Source organism: Enhydra lutris, unplaced genomic scaffold, assembly GCF_002288905.1.
Source record: "Enhydra lutris kenyoni isolate GAN:26980312 unplaced genomic scaffold, ASM228890v2 scaffoldscaffold23, whole genome shotgun sequence".
NCBI lineage: Eukaryota > Metazoa > Chordata > Mammalia > Carnivora > Mustelidae > Enhydra > Enhydra lutris.
This window is the reverse complement of record NW_019154107.1, coordinates 5,742,029-5,761,883: the sequence shown is the minus strand read 5'-3', so window position 1 is coordinate 5,761,883 and position 19,855 is coordinate 5,742,029. Positions and strand designations below refer to the sequence as shown.

At 41.9% G+C, this 19,855-nt stretch overlaps 1 protein-coding gene across 1 annotated transcript in view; it reads left to right on the top strand.

Annotated features, from left to right (window-relative positions):
• The first annotated feature begins 456 nt into the window (after positions 1-456).
• LOC111150461 (apolipoprotein O) overlaps positions 457-19,855 on the top strand; it is a 60,600-nt gene continuing 41,201 nt past the window's right edge. Inside the window, exon 1 of the mRNA XM_022507935.1 lies at positions 457-487. Within this exon, the coding sequence (XP_022363643.1) occupies positions 479-487 (9 nt within the window). The 5' untranslated portion in view covers positions 457-478. The remainder of the gene's footprint in view (positions 488-19,855) is intronic.

Here is a 19,855-nt window from a genome sequence, read left to right as displayed (position 1 = left end):
TTCCGGCTATGAGACTTTCAAAGATGCCGGAGACCAGCCGAGCGCCCCCGCCCGGTGGCCTCGGCGCTCAGGATTCCCAGCCCACGCCGCTGGGCGCCCAATCGCAGCAGCGAAGGCCGATTCCCAGCGCGGAGAGAACCAGGCACCTCCCTCTTCGCGCCCCCGCGTACCGCCTACACTGAGCTGGCGCTTTCCTGCCGCCTAGCAACGGCCGGCGCAGGGGCGGAGCCTCCGGGGGCGGGGCTTACGTTCGCTCCCGCCTGAGGAGCGACGCGTTTGCAGCTCGGCGACGCCGCTCCCAGACCAGGTTTACGAACTAATCCTTCGCGGGATCGAATTGGCTGTTCGGCAGTCATACGCACCGCGGTCCGCTTGCGGTCAGACGAATCAGGGCCCTACTCGGCCGCCGTAGCCACCTTTCTCTAGTGGGCGGGGCCGAGGCCGGGGTCACCCCGCCGGAGCCACCTCTGCCAGCAGCATGTTCAAGGTGAGAGCGTGGAGCCGGGTCACAGCTGTCACCGCCCCCTCCCGTCCTCACGGAGCCCAGCTCGCGCTCTTGTGGGCTTTCCCGGGGGCCAGGCCCGGTTCGCCCCGAGGCTTTTCCCGCCTGCTGGCCGGGTGCGTCCGGACCCCGCGGTTCATTCACTGAGCCGCTAGGAGAGGGAGGTTGCCGGGCGGAGGCGTGAGATCCCAGGGTGGGTAGGCGGGTCCTGTGGGTCTTGCTCTTGTGAATAAAACACTTTGAAAAGTTAAAGTACCCCCCAAAGTACTCACCCACCCCACCCCCGGATGGTTACCTATTGGGTTCGTGGGTAAGGAGAGGCCAGCTCAGGGCACTGCAGGGTTCGGCTTTGGTTGCCTGGCAGGGTCAGGTTTCAGAACCTGGTGTGTGAATGGGGGGAGGGTCACCTTTGGAGAAGCTGTTGTAGGATTTGGGGAAGCTGGTATGGGAATGGTTGGAAGGATGGGCAGCTGGAACTTAGTTCCCCTTCCAGGTGAACATTATTTAATATGGACAAGTCGACCCCCTTTACATTTGACGAAGTTATGTCTTTTGAAAGAAATCGCTTTTCAGAGTGAAGGCTTTGTTTCGAAAATCTGATTTTGACCTGAGGCATTATTCTACTACTTAAAAAAAAAAAAAGTAAATGCTGTTTCTTATCATGAGAAATCACAAGCAACCAGAAATTAGTCTACAAAATTGAGTCTTAAAGAAACATAGCACCCATAAAATAGTGCTAATGAAATCTCAAAATTATACTACTTGTTTGAAAGTTTTATTGTGCTTCTGCAGTGTGCTTTGGGCACATTAGGACAGGCTATAAAATCAGAACGTAGATTCGGCCTTACAGTCCTGGCATTGCCACTTTCTAGCTGGGTGACCTTGGGCACATTACTTAACCATTTTGTGCCTATTTTCCTATCTATGAAATTGTGGGACTAGCATATACTTAATAGGGTTGTTATAAAGACTATATAAAGACTAAATAAGTAAGTGTAAAGCACTTGGAAGAGCCCTTGGCATATAGGAGTGCCATCTAAGTATTTGCTTTTATTTTGTTTTCAGGCTGCTCACAGTTTAGTTACCAGGACAGATCCATAAGCAACTTGGATTCATTGGATAAATTTGTGTTGAACAGCTATTATGTGCTAGGAGCTCAGCTCAGTTTTAGGGTTGCAACACCAAAGGATATGCTATGATCAGTTTATATGGGTGTCAGTGATGCACTGTGGTAGTAGAAAGGAGAGCAGGATCTCCTCTGCCTCAGGGATTCCCCTCTACACTGGGGGCTCTTGACCTGTGGTCTTCAACCCCTCGGAGGGTCTGTAGATAAAATCCAGGGAAGTCCCTAAACCCTGATGGGGGAAAAAATCTTTATTTTCACCATCTGCAACTGAAATGTAACATTTCCTTTAGTTATGAGTGTAGTGTAGGTAACCGTTCTAGTTAGCTATTGGTGGGTAACAAGCCAGTGCGAACCAGTGCCTTCAAACTACAGTAATTTATTATTTCTCGCCATCAGTGGGTTGCCTGGGCAGTTCTGCTGGCATCTCCCAGTGGCTGAATTCAGCTGGTGCTTGGACTATAAGTTGGCCTTACTATCATGTATGGGGGCTTGGTGCCCCTCATTGTGCCTACCTTGGGCTTCCTCACATGGTGACTGGGTTCCAAGAGGGTAAGTCCGATTGTGCAAACACTTACGTGCTTGCATCACATTTGCTGATGTCAAAACAAGTCACGTGGCCAAGCCAGAGTCAGTATGGGGACACTACACAAGAGCATGGATATGAGGAGGTTCATTGGGAGCAATTAATTTAATAAGCTAGTATAGCAATAAATCACAGTAATATTAGCAGTACCTGTCATCAGTAGGACTTACAGGACCAATAGATGTCATGGATGTTTTTATATCATGGTTGCTGCAGAACTCAAGATACCATTTATGGTCATTACTACTTCGAAATTCTGGTAGTTATAACACTCACTGTTAGGTCCTTTTATTTAATAAGGTAAGGAATATGTATTACTATATCACATTTTGAATTTTAAAAATGTTTTTATAACTATTGAAGTACAGTTAACATTTTATGCAGTTAGAAGCATTAATTTGAAAAGGGGTCCATAGGGTCTATGATGCAAAAAAGGCAAAGAACCCCTGGGAACTTAAGGGGAGACTTCACAGAGGAGACATTTACATTTAGTTTTGAAAGACAGGTAGGAGTCCCTCAGGTGGATGAGCTGGGGTACTCCTTTGGGGGGAAGTGCTAGTATAGCTCAGTTTCAATTATTCAAATATGTAGTTTGAGTAGAAAAGATCACAATAAACCTTGGCAGACACCAAAATGTAAGAAATAAGCAGAGGAAGAGGGGAGGCCAGAGATGTTCTAGAAGCAGCTTCTGGTAAGTAGGTGTACAAAAGGGTGATGTTTAGAAAATCAAGGGAAGATGGTTCAAGGAGGGCAGGCTATGTTAGGATGCTTTCAGCTGGGAAAACACAGTTACTTAAATAGTAAGAATTCTCTCACAAAGTCTAGAGGAAGGGTGGACTCCAGTAGGTCAGCAGTGTTATTAAGGACCTGGTCTCTTTTCTTGGCTTTCCATGATAAGATTGGTTCCCTTTATGGTTAAGCATGACTGGCAGTAGTAACACATGCTTTCTCATTCACTAGAGCAGGGGAGAGGACAAAACTCCCACGCTTGGATTATGCTTTTCCTTCAATCTGATTGGACCAACTTAGGTCACATGTCTGCCCCTGACCTGATAGCCAGTGCCAGGGGAATGCCATGCTCTGATTGGCTTGGATTAAACAGGATCAGGTAGGGATGGAGTTAGTTTATCTTAATCACGTGGGAGAGAAATGAATTTAATACAGTGGGGAATGGAGTTTGGATGTGTGCCCAACAGTGTCCTTTACAGTGAGATAAGTTAGATGAATTTAGAGAAGTGTTTGTTAATTTGGGCAATTTGGAAAGCTTTCATGACTTTTATAGATGTGGGTTACTGATGGAAATGAAAGCTATGTTAATATGGGTTGGTGATTGAGACATGAGTAAATGGACACAGTGGTGGGGTTGATAAATTTGATTTTCTCCTTCAAACAAAGGAGAGAATATGGTAACTAGAGAGACATGTTGGTCAAGATAGTAGAGTTGTTTTTGCAGTTGTTCCAGTATTCAAGATTTGGCAGTGTTTATGGCCTTAGGGAGGAATATAGGAAGGGGGCTTTCATTTTTGTTATTTTCATTTTTTATTAACATATAATGTATTATTTCCCCCAGGGGTACAGGTCTGTGAATCATCAGGCTCACACAATTCACAGCACTCACCATAGCACATACCCTCCCCAATGTCCATAACCCAGCCACCCTATCCCTACGCCCCCACCTGCCAGCAACCTTCAGTTTGTTTCGTGAGATTAAGAGTCTCTTCTGGTTTGTCTCCCTCCCGATCCCATCTCGTTTCATTTTTTTTGGAAGGGGGCTTTTAGAAGAGAGAATCCCTCAGCTTCAAAAAGGAGGAAAGATGTTACCTGCCTTCTGTGGGCTGGAAAGAAAAGGTTGGGAGTAATGGTAGACTAGTGGTTTTCAACCAGACAGTACCAGCCATTTGGGGTACATTTTGGAAACTTGGATTGTTCTGCATGTCTTTAGTTGTGTTGAACAGTTATATTCTGAAATAGAATTCTTACTGTAAATCTTTTCCTTTTGTTCTCCATCATGTTACCATCAAATCAGTGTACTGGTCTCTTTTTTTGGTCTTACATGTGTCGATGGGTGATAAATTTTTATTTCAAGATAGCAAACTTAGAATATTTGTCATAAAATAGTGTTAGGTCTAGTAGTTAAGAAAGTTGAGAACCAGTGCTTCTCAAACTTTAAAATACATGGAGCTCTGTTCCGGCAGGTCTGGGGTGGGGCCTCAGGGTGTCCATTTTTTTTTTAGCAAGCTCCTGGATGATACAGATGCTGCTGGTCCCCCATCATACTTTGAATAGCAAGAACTGAAGCAGATTGATAGATGAATGGCTTCTTTTGTTTTTAAAAGGTGTTTGATTTTATGAGTGTGGTGGGATTTGCAAGAGGTACTGACCAAAGGAAGAAAAGGTTAGTGAGGGGCTTTGAGGACTCTTCTAAGAGCTGCTTCGGGAGGTCTATCATGACTGCCTCCTGGAAATGGGGACAAGCAAATGGTAGGATTGATGTGGGTTTAAGAGTCATCAGCTTGGGGTGGAAAGGAATTGATAATATAGGTGTTGGTGGAAAAAGTACCGTGTGTGTGACTAGTATGTGCATATACAATTAAAATATTTAAACTGGAACCATTGTTTTGACTTATCCATCTTCAGGTCAGTAGGGGGCACTGGCGGATTAAAAAACACATTTGAAAAGCTGCCCAGTCCATATTTGCACACTCACTATTCCAGGAAGTTTTTCTAGGTGCTGCTGCTAGAATTGAATATATATACCCAGTCTCCAGATTCCTGTTACTAGATTCCATTCATTACACAAATGTTTATCATAGTCCAGCTGTGACTGAGCACTGTGCTACACCCTCGTGGGTACAAATAAAAAGTCCTAGTTCTTACCCAGGAGAGAGTCCCCAGATTTGGCTGCATGCCAGAATTATTCAAGAGGCATTTCCAGGGCCCTGCCCATGGGTCTGATTTCCTTTTTATGTGAGGTCCAGGTACCTCTGGTTTTGAACCAGCCCGCCCCCCAGGTGACCGAAACTTGGGGTTAGTGGCGCGGAAATGGCCCATGCCGATGCAGTGTGGTAAGTGTTCTGATGTCAAAGCTGTGGCAAGTTGGGTAGATTGGGTCACAACTTTGGCTACACATTAGAATCACCTAGTGAGCAAGTCCTGCTGTGCAGGCTGTGCCCAGGTCAGTGCGGTTGGAATCTTTAGGACTGGGGTGTAAGCATCCAGTTTGTAGTGTAGCCGCCCTTGAGAACTAGTGATTTAGAGGAGCGAGCACCAGCAGGGGGCATCAGGAGACTTTGTACGGTAGAACATTGCCTGCGCTGACCTCTGAAGCCGGGAGTGGGGCGGGGGGGGGGGCGGGGGGCGGGTGATGGGGACGATGGGACACACGATTGGAAGGGCCTTCCAGGGAGAGCAGAGAAGTGGATGCAAGGACGCAGAAGGGTTCAGCGCTGTCTTAAGACCTTGGGCTTCACCGTGTTCCCCTGGGCAAGATACCTAAATTCTCTGAAGCTGTGTCCTCATCTGTAAAGCGAGGATAAGACTAGCACCAACCTCAGACTTTTGTGTGGGTTAAATTAACTTGGACCCCAAGCTTCGCACAGTGCTTGGTATCAAGTAAGGGTTCGATAAACGTGAGCTGTTACTGACTTTTAGTGGGCTTCTTGTAGGAGGCTGCTACATACTGTTGGGGTGGTGCATGATCTTGGGGCTTTCCAAAAGTATTTTTTACTTTCAAAATCTGGTTGTTGACTGGCTGTGGGAGAAGAGGGGAAAGGAGAATTTAAGGATGCTGCTCAGGCTTTTAGCTTGGAAAACCAAGGGACTGTTAGAACTACTTGGTGAGATGGGAAAGTGGAAGAAGGCTGAGGTGGGTTTGATCTGACACAGATTGGCCCCCTTGAAGTGTCTGTGGACATTATCATGTGGTGATCAGTTGACACGAAACACAAGGGTATGGCGTTTTCATGAGAGATGTGGGTTGGAGATTGGGGAATCATCAGACATCTTGAGGGAGAGAACTTGGCCTCCCGAAAACTCCGACAGTTCCTTCCTGAAGGATAGAGATCTGACCTGTGCTCAGAGCTCCCCATTCCCAGGAGCCTGAGGTGACCGTGTCCTTGGCTATCAGTCATTTTACCTTACGTACTCTGTGGCTGTTTGGTCTTGATGTAATTGTCTATCTTTCTGAAATTAATTTTCTTATCATGAATAGTATATCACTAGTGCAGACTGAGGGGAGAATAATACTGCTAAATGGAAAAGGAAAATCACCTGTAACTTGCAAGAGAAGCATTGTAACCTTATGTATTATTTTAAATGGCACACATTTGGAAAGATAGTAAAGATTTCTCCCCTACAATATAAGCATCTCCAAAGGACTTCTTGAGAAATTATAATGAATATGCATATTTATACATACACATGTGTTTATTATGTGTATATATTTGTCATATGTGTATATAATGCATGCGTATTTACTCACATAAATACATATTTATGTGCAGGATTAACTGGGTTTTTTTCCTTTCTGACCCTTCAAAGATGTTGGGTGGTGGATCACAAAGAAGAAAAACTGCCCAGCCCCACTGGATGATGTCAGGAAGCACAGGCTCAGGTTCAGTTGATAGTGTGTTTGGTTTAGGGCTGAGCAACTTTAATGAAGTTACTTAATTTCTCAGAGTCCCGTTATCAAGGTACTGCGGGACCAATAATATGCCCCTCCATTTGGCATGGGATTGTTGGGAGGTTAAAATACAATAACATGTAGAAAGAACCGTAAACTATGAAGCGCTGTATGAACGTAAGCTATTTTCTATCCCTTCTGCATTGCATCTGTTTCCTGAAGTGATCTAGAGTTTTGGGTAGCACCCTGGACTTAGGAATGACTGTCACAAATAGATGAAACTTGGATAAATTCACTTCTCATATAGAACTGAATTCTGCTCAGGACACCCTAACAATTTTCCATCTAAAACGCTAATGGCCTCTTGTGTGCAGCTAACGCTGGGAGAGGAGAAGGAAGGCGTAGATGAATTGTACCTTAAAAGAAGGGGGAGCAGAGACAAATGGAAAACAGTAGATAATCGACTAGATAATTATGATAAGTGAATTCATTACCCTGTGGAGCCTATGCATGTTTGTAGACTTTCATGATTAGAGAGGATCTTTGTGTATGTGTGCTTGACACTCCTGTCTTTTCTAGGCTAGACTGGAAGTTTTTAGAGGCTAAGAAATGAACTTTGATATTTGTTTGTATGGTACATTTAAAATTACTGCAAGTAATTAGATGCATAAGACATCTCTATCGCAAAAAAACGTATCTGTTTCCAAAACTCGACAGTTGACTTATTTATAATATGACAGGAAAGTGCCAAGAGATTTTTGAAATGAAAGTTTAAAAAGAGTTGATTTTCCCCAGGAATGCTTAAGTGGAATTTTGTGGTTAGTGCATATAACATGAAAGTTCATGTAGATATTTTCGGGGTGGGGGGGAGATCTCAGTCTGAAGATAAATCTTGAATTTGGAAGTTACTTGTTTTTCACTTGGAGTTTTTCCTAATTTCTGCATGGCCTCATGCCAGTTCTTTTAGAAAACTTGAACAGTGCCAATTTCTTAATGTAGTGGGTTTTAAAACTTCATTCTATACTAAAAGTGGTAGAAGCAAGAATTTAGAGCAAGGGCTGGAGAGTTTTCAATATGCTGAGAGCCTATAAATAATGAGCACCCAGTGCTCATTCCATCATGTGCCCTTCTTATTGCCCATCACCCAGTTACCCCCCCCCAACCTTCCCTCCAGTAACCCTCAGTTTGTTCCCTAGAGTTAAGAGGCTCTTTTGGTTTGCCTCCCTCTCTGTTTTCATTTTATTTTATTTTTTCTTCCCTTCCCCTTTGTTATTCTGTTTTGTTTCTTAAATTCCACATATGAGTGAAATCATGGTATTTGATGGTGTTTGTCTTTGACTGACTTACTGTGCTTAGCATAATACCCTCTAGTTCTATCCATGTCGTTGCAAATATTAAGCTGTATTTTTATGATAATGGCATTATAGATAGTACAGTTGTATTTTGAATGAGTATTGTTTTAAAGGCACTTTAAATACAGTCACCCTTTGTCTTCCTACTTCTTTCTGCCTCTTTGAAGCAACTCAGTGTGTTTTATTCAAAGCCCACACTGGCTCCAACTTAAGGATGTCTTTGTTTGGTTGGGTGAGGATGAGGAGCCCTTCGTGGGAACTAGAGATAGGTTCACAGGCATTTGTTAATGGCTCTGGTTGGGAGGGATAGCCAGTGGTTTCTTTCTTCAGAAATATCTATTCATTCATTTGACTGGCCTTTTTATTTTTTTTAATTTTAAATTTAAAATTTTTATTTGACAGAGAGAGAGAGAGATCACAAGTAGGCAGAGAGGCAGGCAGAGAGAGGGAAGCAGGCTCCCGGCTGAGCAGGGAGCCCGATGTGGGGCTCGATCCCAGGACCCCGGGATCATGACCCGAGCGGAAGACAGAGGCCTTAACCCACTGAGCCACCCAGGCGCCCTAAATTTAAAATTTTTAAATTTAAACTCAATTTAGTTAACATATACTGTATTATTAGTTTTAGGGGTAGAATTGATGGATTCATCAGTTGCATACAACACCCAGTGCTCATTCCATCATGTGCCCTCCTTAATGCCCATCACCCAGTTACCCTACCCCCCCCACTTTCCCTCCAGTAACCCTCAGTTTGTTCCCTAGAGTTAAGAGGCTCTTATGGTTTGCCTCCCTCTCTGTTTTCATTTTATTTTATTTTTTCTTTCCTTCCTCTTTGTTAATCTGTTTTGTTTCTTAAATTCCACATATGAGTGAAGTCATGGTATTTGATGGTGTTTGTCTTTGACTGACTTACTGTGCTTAGCATAATACCCTCTAGTTCTATCCATGTCGTTGCAAATGGCAAGATTTCATTCTTTCTGATGGCTGAGCAATATTCCATTGGATATATAGACCACATCATCTTTATCCATTCATCTGTCGGTGAACATCTGGGCTCTTCCCATAGCTTGGCTACTGGGGACATTGCTGTTGTAAACACTGGGGTGCATATGCCCCTTTGAATCACTATGTTTGTATCCTTTGGATAAATACCCAGCAGTGCAATTGCTGGATCATAAGGTAGCTCTATTTTTAACTTTCTGAGGAACTTCCATACTGTTTTCCAGAATGGCTACGCCAGTTTGCATTCCCACCAACAGTGTAAGAGGGTTCCCCTTTCTCTGCATCTTTGCCAACATCTGTCGCTTCCTGAGTTGTTCATTTTAGCCATTCTAACAGGTGTGAGGTGGTATCTCATTGTGGTTTTGATTTGTATTTCCCTGATGCTGAGTGATGTCGAGCATTTTTTCATGTGTCTCTTGGCCATTTGTAAATGTCCTTGCATATCTTCTGCCTGTTTCATGACTGGATTTTTTGGGTGTTGAGTTTGATAAGTTCTTTTTTTTTTTTTTAAGATTTTATTCATTTATTTGACAGATAGAGATCGCAAAGTAGGCAGAGAGGCAGGCAGAGAGAGAGAGGAGGAAGCAGTCTCCCTGCTGAGCAGAGAGCCCGACGCGGGGCTCGATCCCAGAACCCTGGGATCATGACCTGAGCTGAAGGCAGAGGCTTTAACCCACTGAACCACCCAGGCGCCCCGAGTTTGATAAGTTCTTTATAGATTTTGGATACTAGCTCTTTATCTGATAAGACATTTGCAAATATCTTCTCCCATTCTGTCTGTTGGTTCTGTCGATTGTTTCCTTTGCCATGCAAAAGCTTTTCATCTTGAAGATTTCCCAGTAGTTCATTTTTACTTTTGTTTCCCTTCCCTCCAGAGATGTGTCTACAAAGAAGTTGCTGCAGCCTAGGTCAAAAAGGTCGTTGCTTGTGTTCCCCCCTACGATTTGGTGGATTCCTATCTCACATTTAGGCTTTTCATCCATTTTGAGTTTATTTTTGTGTAGGGTGTAAGAAAGTGGCCCAGTGTCATTCTTCTGCATGTGGCTGTCCAGTTTTCCCAACACCATTTGTTGAAGAGATTATCTTTTTCCATTGGACATTCTTTCCTGCCTTGTTGAAGATTAGTTGACCATAGAGTTGAGGGTCCATTTCTGGGTTCTCTGGTCTGTTCCATTGATCTGTTAGTCTGTTTCTGTGCCAATACCATGCTATCTTGATGATTATAGCTTTGTAAACAGCTTGAGGTTTGACTGGTCTTTTTAAGTAGGATATATGAAAATAGTAAAGGTTTCTTTTTCTTTTCTCTCTATCCCACAGACGTCAGTCCTTGAGAAATAATAGAATGTTTTTCTTTATGCTTGCTGAAATGAATCTCCTCTCCCATTAGAGGTGCTGATTCACGTGTTGTGTTATGACATGGGTTAAACTGGCAAGTGAGTAAGGAAGTAAGTACCAAGTGATACGAGGACTCCAACAAGTTTCCTGACTCCTCTGTTGATTGCTCACCTCACTTGGCAAATACTGACCCTGAGCCTGTTTGTGGAGTCAAATCATTCAGGAGCCTGAGCCTGTTTGTGGAGTCAAATCATTCGGGAGCACTGTTAGAAGTTGCTGTGTATAATCCAAATATTGACTTTTCTTGTTTTTGTTCGTATTTTTGCAGAGATTTTCATTATGAATCCAGATTATCATCAACTGAATTGAGCCTTCTTACACAGCCACTTTTTTCCTAAAAAATGTTACTGTTCTTTTTTCTCCTTAAGAAAAAGCTGTGAGTAAATGAGATGAGGTTGGAGGCAGTTGTGAGTTCTGTGTTCTTTGTAACGCAGTGGTTTATTAGGAAATGAAACCTGGGTTTTGATAGACTTTGCGCTGACAAAATAGCTCTTCCTCTTAGAAAATACAGATTTTTTTTAGTTACTTGAAAAAATGGAAGCGTTTGAAAGACAATTCTTGAAGGAAATTGTTCCCCTCTGATTTTTTTCCTCCTTGTAGTCCCCTAACTCAGAAAAGATTGAATGGATATTGGGGTGCCATTCTGAAAGAGAAAGAGAGAGAGAGAGAGAGAGAGAGAAATAGGTAAGCAGTGGTAAGTTTCTGTCTGAATGAGGAAGTTCAGATAAATTTGAAACATGGTAGATTATGTGTCATGTGTGTTCTAAGTCTGTGACGCCAGTACTGCCTGACCAGCTGACTCAAAACGTGCCTGAAGAAACGGTAATCTCACTCCTTGGCCTTGAGGTTTCCTTCCTGTTTATCAGACAAGTTTGTTACTTTTTGTGTGACTTTAACAAAAACCGATAACTGCTTTTAAAGAGTAGAATATGGAACAGTTGCAGATGAACCATAGTTTCTTTGCTGACCTAATTTTGTGGTGAATTCTGCCCTCCGAAGATAAAATAGAAGTTGGTTTTATGTAAGCCAGAGACAGTGTTTATCTTAAAGACAGCCTCATTTTCCCCTCTTATCTCTTTAGATCACAGTTTGTTTATGGTGGATGAGGAAGACCTGGGAGATATCAGTTACTCTACTGCAGAATTACAGAATTGAGTTTCTCACAAAATAGTTCTGTATTGGGGCATCTGGGTGGCTCATTCGGTTAAGCGTCTGCCTTCTGGGCAGGTCCTGATCCTGGGATCAGAGTCCCCCCGCCCCACATCAGGCTCCCTACTGAGTGGGGAGTCTTGCTTCCCTCTGTACCTCCCCCTGCTTGTGCTCTCCCTCTCTCCCTCTCTCTCTCTAATAAATAAACTCTTAAAAAATAGTTCTGTATTTGTCAAAGTTGGAAGACCATTTTTCTATTTGTAAGTTAAAGTCTAAACTCTTAAAATACTGACTTCACAGCAGCTTACTGACTTCATAATCCATTTACTATGAAACAGTCTGAAATGATTGTGGTTTCACTTGTTGTGAAAGTGTAAGTGCTCCCAAATTTATACATCCAAATGAATGCCCATCCAAATGGTCGTTTTGAGAGGATAGATTTAATTATCTTGTCAATACATTTTTTTCCAAGACATGGTGTCACTGATAAGTAGATTTATTCAAAAAATATCTTCACACATCAAAATATTTTTACTCCTCTTCATTTGGAGTTATCTTCATACTTTAGAAGTTTCTTTAGAATACTAAAGGAACCAGGCACTTTCATTCTTTGTGTATTACAAAATGAATCAATGTATGTTGTAAAATCTTTAGGAAATACAGAAGATACTAAAGACTCACCCTTAATTCCCCCACCTTTTATAGACAACCACAGTTAACATCTTTTCAGACTTGTTTGTGGGCATACTTACACATATCCTCAGTTTTACATTTCCAGAAAACTTACAACCCCCAACCCTTTAAACAATGCCATTTTCTAATCTGCTTTTCTCACTTATATTTCAAATGTACCGAAACTGCTTTTCTGACAAGCTTAAAATTTGATCTGAAAGCATTTGGAAATGGAAGCCACATGATCACATATTAAAAGTAAATTCCCTTTGGGGCACCTGGGTTGTTCAGTGGTTAAAGCCTCTGCCTTCGGCTCGGGTCATGATCTCAGGGTCCTGGGATTGAGTCCCGAGTCGGGCTCTCTGCTCGGCAGGGAGCCTGCCTCCTCCTCCTGTCTCTCTCTGCCTGCCTCTCTGCCTACTTGTGATCTGTCTGTCAAATAAATAAAAAAAACTTTAAAAAAAAGAGTAAATTCCCTTTATTAATTTGTTACATAAATAGTTGGAATAAATTCTGACTCCGTATTTGATCTATCAAGGTTACTACTTTGAAGAGAAAGAACTCTTTTTGAGAAGGCATACTGTTTATTTTTCTCTCTGGCTGCACTTTTTTTTTTTAACCACCTTAACCAATTTTTTAGTCATTTTTTTTTGTATTGCAGTAAGAAAACAACCCACGCATAACAAAAAATTTACTATCTTAGCCATTTTTTAAAAAGATTTTATTTATTTATTTATTTATTTATTTGACAGAGAGACACAGTGAGAGAGGAAACACAAGCAGGGGGAGTGGGAGAGGGAGAAGCAGGCTTCCCGCTGATCTGGGAGCCCGTTTCGGGGCTCGATCCCAGGACCCTGGGATCATGACCTTAGCCAAAGGCAGACACTTAACAACAGAGCCACCCAGGCACCCCTATCTTAGCCATTTTTAACTGTACAGTTCAGTAGTGCTAAGTATATTCATACTGATGCACGATAATCTCCAGAACTTTTTTTTATCTTGGGAAGGTGAAACGCTATCCATTGAACTTTTCCCCATTTCTTCCTCCTCCAGCCCCTGGTAACCACCATTTCACTCTCTGTTTCTATGAATTTGACTACTTTAGATGCCTCATGTAAATGAAGTCATACAGTACTTGTCTTTTGTGACTGGTTTATTTTGTTTAGCATAATGGCCTTGACAGTCTGCTTGCTTTCACCTGTTGGCTATTGTGAATAATGCTACTGTGAACCTCAGGATCCTGTTTTTAGTTTTTGGGGATTGCATGGAATTGCTGGATCATATGGTAATTCTATGTTTAATTTTTGGAAGAACTTCCACACTCTTATTTTTTTTTAAAAGATTTTATCTATTTATTTGACAGAGATCACAAGTAGGCAGAGCAGCAGGCCATGCGGGGGGGGGGGGGCGGGGGGGGGTGGGGGGCCGGGGCGGCGGTGGTGTGGGGGGGGGGGGCGGGCGGGCGGGGCCTCCATCCCAGGACCCTGAGATCATGATCTGAGCCACCCAGGTGCCCTGAGGAGCTTCCACACACTTTTCCCTAAGTGTTGCACCATTTCACAGTCCCTCCAGCAGTGCACAAGGGATCCACTGTCTCTGTATTCTTGCTAACATTTGCTATTTTCTGGTGTTTTGATAGTGGCCATCTTAAAGTGTATGAGATGAGACTATAACTATTTTTTAAAAATAGTATATAAGTAATACTGAATAACTGTTCTTTTAAAAAGTACCAAAACAGTACAGTGAAGATAATATTCAGGTTCCCACTGTCTGTATCCCTCTAACCCTCTTCTCAGTGAAAGAAAGCCTCGATTACCAGTTGGTGTGTGGCTCTCCAGATGGGAAAGGATTGCTGTATAAAATGTAGATATGGTCATGAATGCTCATTATGGCAGGAAGGCATTTTTTTTTTGATATTTCACAAATATGGACTCATTTAGTTTCTCTTTATTTTTAATTCGGTGTAAAACACTTTCCTAAGGACAGCAGTGTAGCCTGATTTGGACAAAATTGTTCATTGATTTCATCATTTTGTTTTACCCTAAACTCTTTCACATAGTTTATTTTTACATTTTGTGTTCTTTTTTTTGGGACAAGAATATCCTCAAAAGTATTGTCAGTTTTCATAGACCTTTTTAGTTTTTTAAAAGTTTTTATTTATTTAGCACAAGCAGGGGCAGGGGGAGGGACAGAGGGAAGAGGAGAAGCAGGTTCCTCTCTAAGCAGGGAGCCCAATGTGGGGCTTGATCCCAGGACCCTGGGATCATGACAGCTGAAGGCAGATGCTTAACTGAATGAGCAACCCAAGCACCCCAGACCGCTTTTTAAAAAAACACGTTTCAGATTTTTATCTCTTAACAGATTAAAAGATTTTGTTTTTAATGAACAATGCTTTCACGTGGAAATTACTGCAGAAAAGGTTGACTGAAGATCAAAGAACCAGTGTAACATTTGGAGGAAAAATACATAATTATGCCTCATTTCCTATAAATAGGAGAATATCTAATTTTAAATGACATTTACTGTAAAAATGTCCCCACATGCGCTTATTTTCTGCAGTGATAGATATAAAAATGGTCTCATGTAATAACTTTGGAAACAGCTGCACATTTTAATGTAGAGATTATATGACCGATAAGTTATATAATAGCTAAAATGCAATAATTAAGGCATTAGGTTTATTTGTGCAGTTTTTGATACTGAATAATTTTGTGCATGTTATCATCAAAACCCATCTGACCTTGATATTAAAAGGGAACTTCCTGAGTGAGAATGTTTTGATATTATTAAAGCAGCAGACTTGGTTTATGGCTCTGTATTTGCTGTGTTTAGAGACTGTACCTACCATGGGATAGCTGAAAAGATTGTGGTGTTTCAAAAATCAGCCTCACGCTCCAAACCTTTGGTTCCTTTGTTACTGCTCTTTTCAGAGGCTGGTCGTAGTGACACTGTCTTAACATCAGTCTGTCGGGTGGCTGCCAAAAGAAAGAAATGCATAAACTTTCGATTGTTGATTCTGCCTTCTCCCTGCAGTTGTTTCCCAGAATTTCCAGTTGTGGTACATTATTCTTTTCTCTGTGTTTCTCCAGTCCTTTGTCGGTTAGTGCACTCATCACAAGCGGTGTAATTATTTGTCCACTTTTTTAGATGGCGGAGGCAGCAACCACATCTGACTGTCTTTGAAGTCTGTTTTCATTGTTTCATTAAAGAGTTGCTTTGATGTTCTCCTTTGTGTGGCTTATAGGGCCATTAACTGAGGTAGGGAAACGGAGAAAAACAGGGTTTGGGAGAAAGGAAATTCATTATGAGGTAGCATTTGAAATACTTAGTGAAGAAGTCTATGGGGAGTTCCATGTGCAAGCCTGAGGCTTAGGAGAGGCTGGGGTTGGGAATTCATATTTGGGCATGGGTGGCATATGATCGAAGTCAAAGACTTAGATTCAAATGAAATTGCTCCAGAGTGAGAAGTGGAGAGGGTGAAGGACTGCTATGACTCACCAGCTTTCAGGAAATGGGCAGAGGAAGATAAGGCCCAAAAGGAGAGGGAAAGAATGCCCTCCAAAGCATGTGCAATGGAGCTAGAGTAGAATATTGGCAACTGAAGCAAGAGAGAGTATGAAGATGGTAGAGGGGTCACCAGTTTTGGGGTGCAGCCAGGATGCCAGATGACCATTGGAGTTTAGTAACTGGGAAGCCATTGGTTGCCTTCGGAAGAATGATTTTAGGTACGTTGAGTAGCGAGGGGGGAGGGAATGAAGTAGAGAAAGCAAGTACGAGTCTATTTTTCTTTTTTTAAAAAATTAATTAATTAATTAATTAATTAGAGAGCAAGAGAACACAAGAGGGAAAGTGGCAGAGGGAGAGGGAGAAGCAGGCTCCCTGCTGAGCAAGGATTCCCCCATGTGGGGCTTGATCCCAGGATGGGATCATGACTTGAGCCGAAGGCAGATGATTAACTGACTGAGCCATCTAGGCTCCCCAAGAGTCTATTATTCTAACTTTGTGTTGAAATCTCACATACAGAAAAGTACATGGATAACAAGTAAATTTTTACAAACTGACCATACTAGCATATCTAGTACTCTAGAACCCCTCATAGTCCTGGTCATTCCCCAGCTTGCAAAGGGTATCCACTATTCTTTTTTTTTTTTTGGCCTGAAATTATTTTATTATTATTATTGAAGTATAGTTGACATACAGTGTTTTATTAGTTTCAGGTGTACAACATATTGATTCAACAATTCTATACATTACTCACTGCGCACCGTAATAAATGTAGTTACCATCTGTCACCATACATTATATAATATTATAGGCAATATTGCCTATGTTGTATTTTTCATCTCTATGACTTATTTTATAGCGGAAGTTTGTACTTCTTAATCCCCTTTATCTTTTTTAAAATTAACATATAATGTATTATTTGTTTCAGGGGTATAAGTCTGTGATTCATCAGTCTTACACGACAAACAGCACTCACTACAACACATATCCTCCCCAGTGTCCATCCCCCAGCCACCCCCTCGCTTCTACCTCCTCCCCTTCAGCAACCCTGTGTTTCGTGAGATGAAGAGTCTCTTATGGTTTCTCTCTTTAGTTTCGTCTTGTTTCATTTTTTCCTCTCTTCCCCTATGATCCTCTGCCTTGTTTCTCAAATTCTGCATATCAGTGAGATCGTATAATAATTGTCTTTCTCTGATTGACTTAATTCACTTAGCATAATAACCTCTAGTTCCATCCACATCATTGCAAATGGCAAGATTTCTTTTTTTTTTTTTAAAGATTTTATTTATTTATTTATTTGACAGACAGAGAGATCACAAGTAGGCAGAGAGGCAGGCGGAGAGAGAGTGGGAGAAGCAGGCTCCCTGCCAAGCAGAGAGCCCGATGCGGGGCTTGATCCCAGGACTCTGGAATCATGACCTGAGCTGAAGGCAGAGGCTTTAACCCACTGAGCCACCCAGGCACCCCAAGATTTCATTTTTTTGATGGCTGCATAATATTCCATTGTATATAGATATATATCACAACTTATCCATTCATCTGTTGTTGGACATCAGGGCTCTTTCCATACTTTGGCTATTGTAGACAGTGCTGCTATAAACATTGGGGTGCAGGTGCCCTTTTGGATCTCTACGTTTGTTTTTTTGGGGTAAATACCCAAGAGTGCAATTTCTGGGTCATAGGGCAGTTCTATTTACAGTTTTTTTGAGGAACCTGCATACTGTTTCGCAGAGTGGCTGCACCAGCTTGCATTCCCACCAGCAGTGAGGGAGGGTTCCCTTTTTTCCACATCCTTGCCAACATCTGTCATTTCTTGACTTGTTAATTTTAGCCATTCTGACTGATGTGAGGTATCTCATTGTGGTTTTGATTTGTACCTCTCTGATGCCAAGTGATGTCAAACGCTTTTTCATGTTTCTGTTGGCCATCTGGATGTCTTCTTTGCAGAAATACCTGTTCATGTCTTCTGCCCATTGTTTGGATTATTTGTTCTTTGGGTGTTGAGTTTGATAAGTTCTTTTTCTTTAAAGATTTTATTTATTTATTTGACAGAGAGAGAGAGAGAGAGATCACAAGTAGGCAGAGAGGCAAGGAGAGGTGGTGGGGGGGGAAGCAGGCTCCCTGCTGAGCAGAGAGCCCGATGCAAACCTTGATAGCAGGACCCTGGGATCATGACTTGAGCCAAAGGCAAAGGCTTAGCCCACTGAGCCACCCAGGCGCCCTTGATAAGTTCTTTATAGATTTTGGATACTAGCCCTTTATCTGATATGCCATTTGTAAATATCTTCTCCATTCTGTTAGTTCTCTTTTGGTTTTGTTGACTGTTTCATTTGCTGTGCAAGAGGTTTTTATCTTGATGAAGTCCCAGTAGTTCATTTTGCCTTTGTTTCCCTTGCCTTTGGAGATGTGTCTAGCAAGAAGTTGCTGTGGCTGAGTTGAAGAGGTTGCTGCCTGTGTTCTCCTCAAGGATTATGATGGATTCCTGTCTCACATTGAGGTCTTTTATCCATTTTGAGTTTATTTTTGTATATGGTTTAAGGAAATGGTCCAGTTTCAGTCTTTTGCATGTGGCTGTCCAAATTTACCAACACCATTTATTGAAGAGACTGTCTTCTTTCCATTGGATATTCTTCCCTGCTTTGTTGAAGATTAGTTGGCCGTAGAGTTGAGGGTCCATTTCTGAGTTCTCTGTTCTGTTCCATTGATCTACGTGTCTGTTTTTGTGCTAGTACCATACTGTCTTGATGAGTACAGCTTTGTAATAGAGCTTAAAGTCCGGAATTATGATGCCACCTTTGGTTTTCTTTAACATTCCTTTGGCTCTTAGGGGTCTTTTCTAGCTCCATACAAATTTTAGGATTATTTGTTCCAGTTCTGTAAAAAAGTTGATGGTATTTTGATAGGGATTGTGTTGAATGTGTACATTGCTCTAGGTAGCATAGTCATTTTCACAATATTTGTTCTTCCAATCCATGAGCATGGAACATTTTTCCATTTCTTTGTGTCTTCCTCAATTTCTTTCATGAATATTCTATAGTTTTCTGAGTATAGAACCTTTGCCTCTTTGGATAGATTTATTCCTAGGTGTCTTATGGTTTTGGGTACAATTGTAAATGCGATCAACTCCTTAATTTCTCTCTTCTGTCTCATTGTTGGTGTATAGAAATGCAACTGATTCCTGTGCACTGATTTTATATCCTGCCACATTGTTGAATTCCTGTATGAGTTCTAGCAGTTTTGTGGTGGTGTGTTTTGGGTTTAAGGTATCATATCATCTGCAAAGAGTGAGAGTTTGATGACTTCTTTGCCGATTCGGATGCCTTTTATTTCTTTTTGTTGTCTGATTGCTGAGTCTAGGACTTCTAGTACTATGTTGAATAGCAGTGGAAATAGTGGACATCTCTGCCGTGTTCCCGGCCTTAGGGGAGAAGCTCTCAGTGTTTCCCCATTGAGATGATATTCGCTGTGAGTTTTTCATAGATGGCTTTTATGATATTATGAGGTATGTACCCTCTATCCCTACACTCTGAAGAGTTTTGATCAAGAAACAATGCTGTACTTTGTCAAATGACTTTTCTGCATCTATTGAGAGGATCATATGGTTCTTGTTTTTTCTTTTATTAATGTAATGTATTACATTGATTGATTTGTGGATGTTGAACCAACCTTGCAGCGCAGGAATAAATCCCATGTGGTTGAGGTGAATAATGTTCTGTTGGATCCTATTGGCCAGTATCTTGTTGAGAATTTTTACATACATATTCATCAGGGATACTGGTCTTTTTGGTGGGGTCTTTCTCTGATTTTTGGATAAAGGTAATGCTGGCTTCATAGAAGGAGTTTAGAAGTTTTCCTTCCATTTCTATTTTTTCGGGGCGCCTGGGTGGCTCAGTGGGTTAAGCCGCTGCCTTCGGCTCAGGTCATGATCTCAGGGTCCTGGGATCGAGCCCCG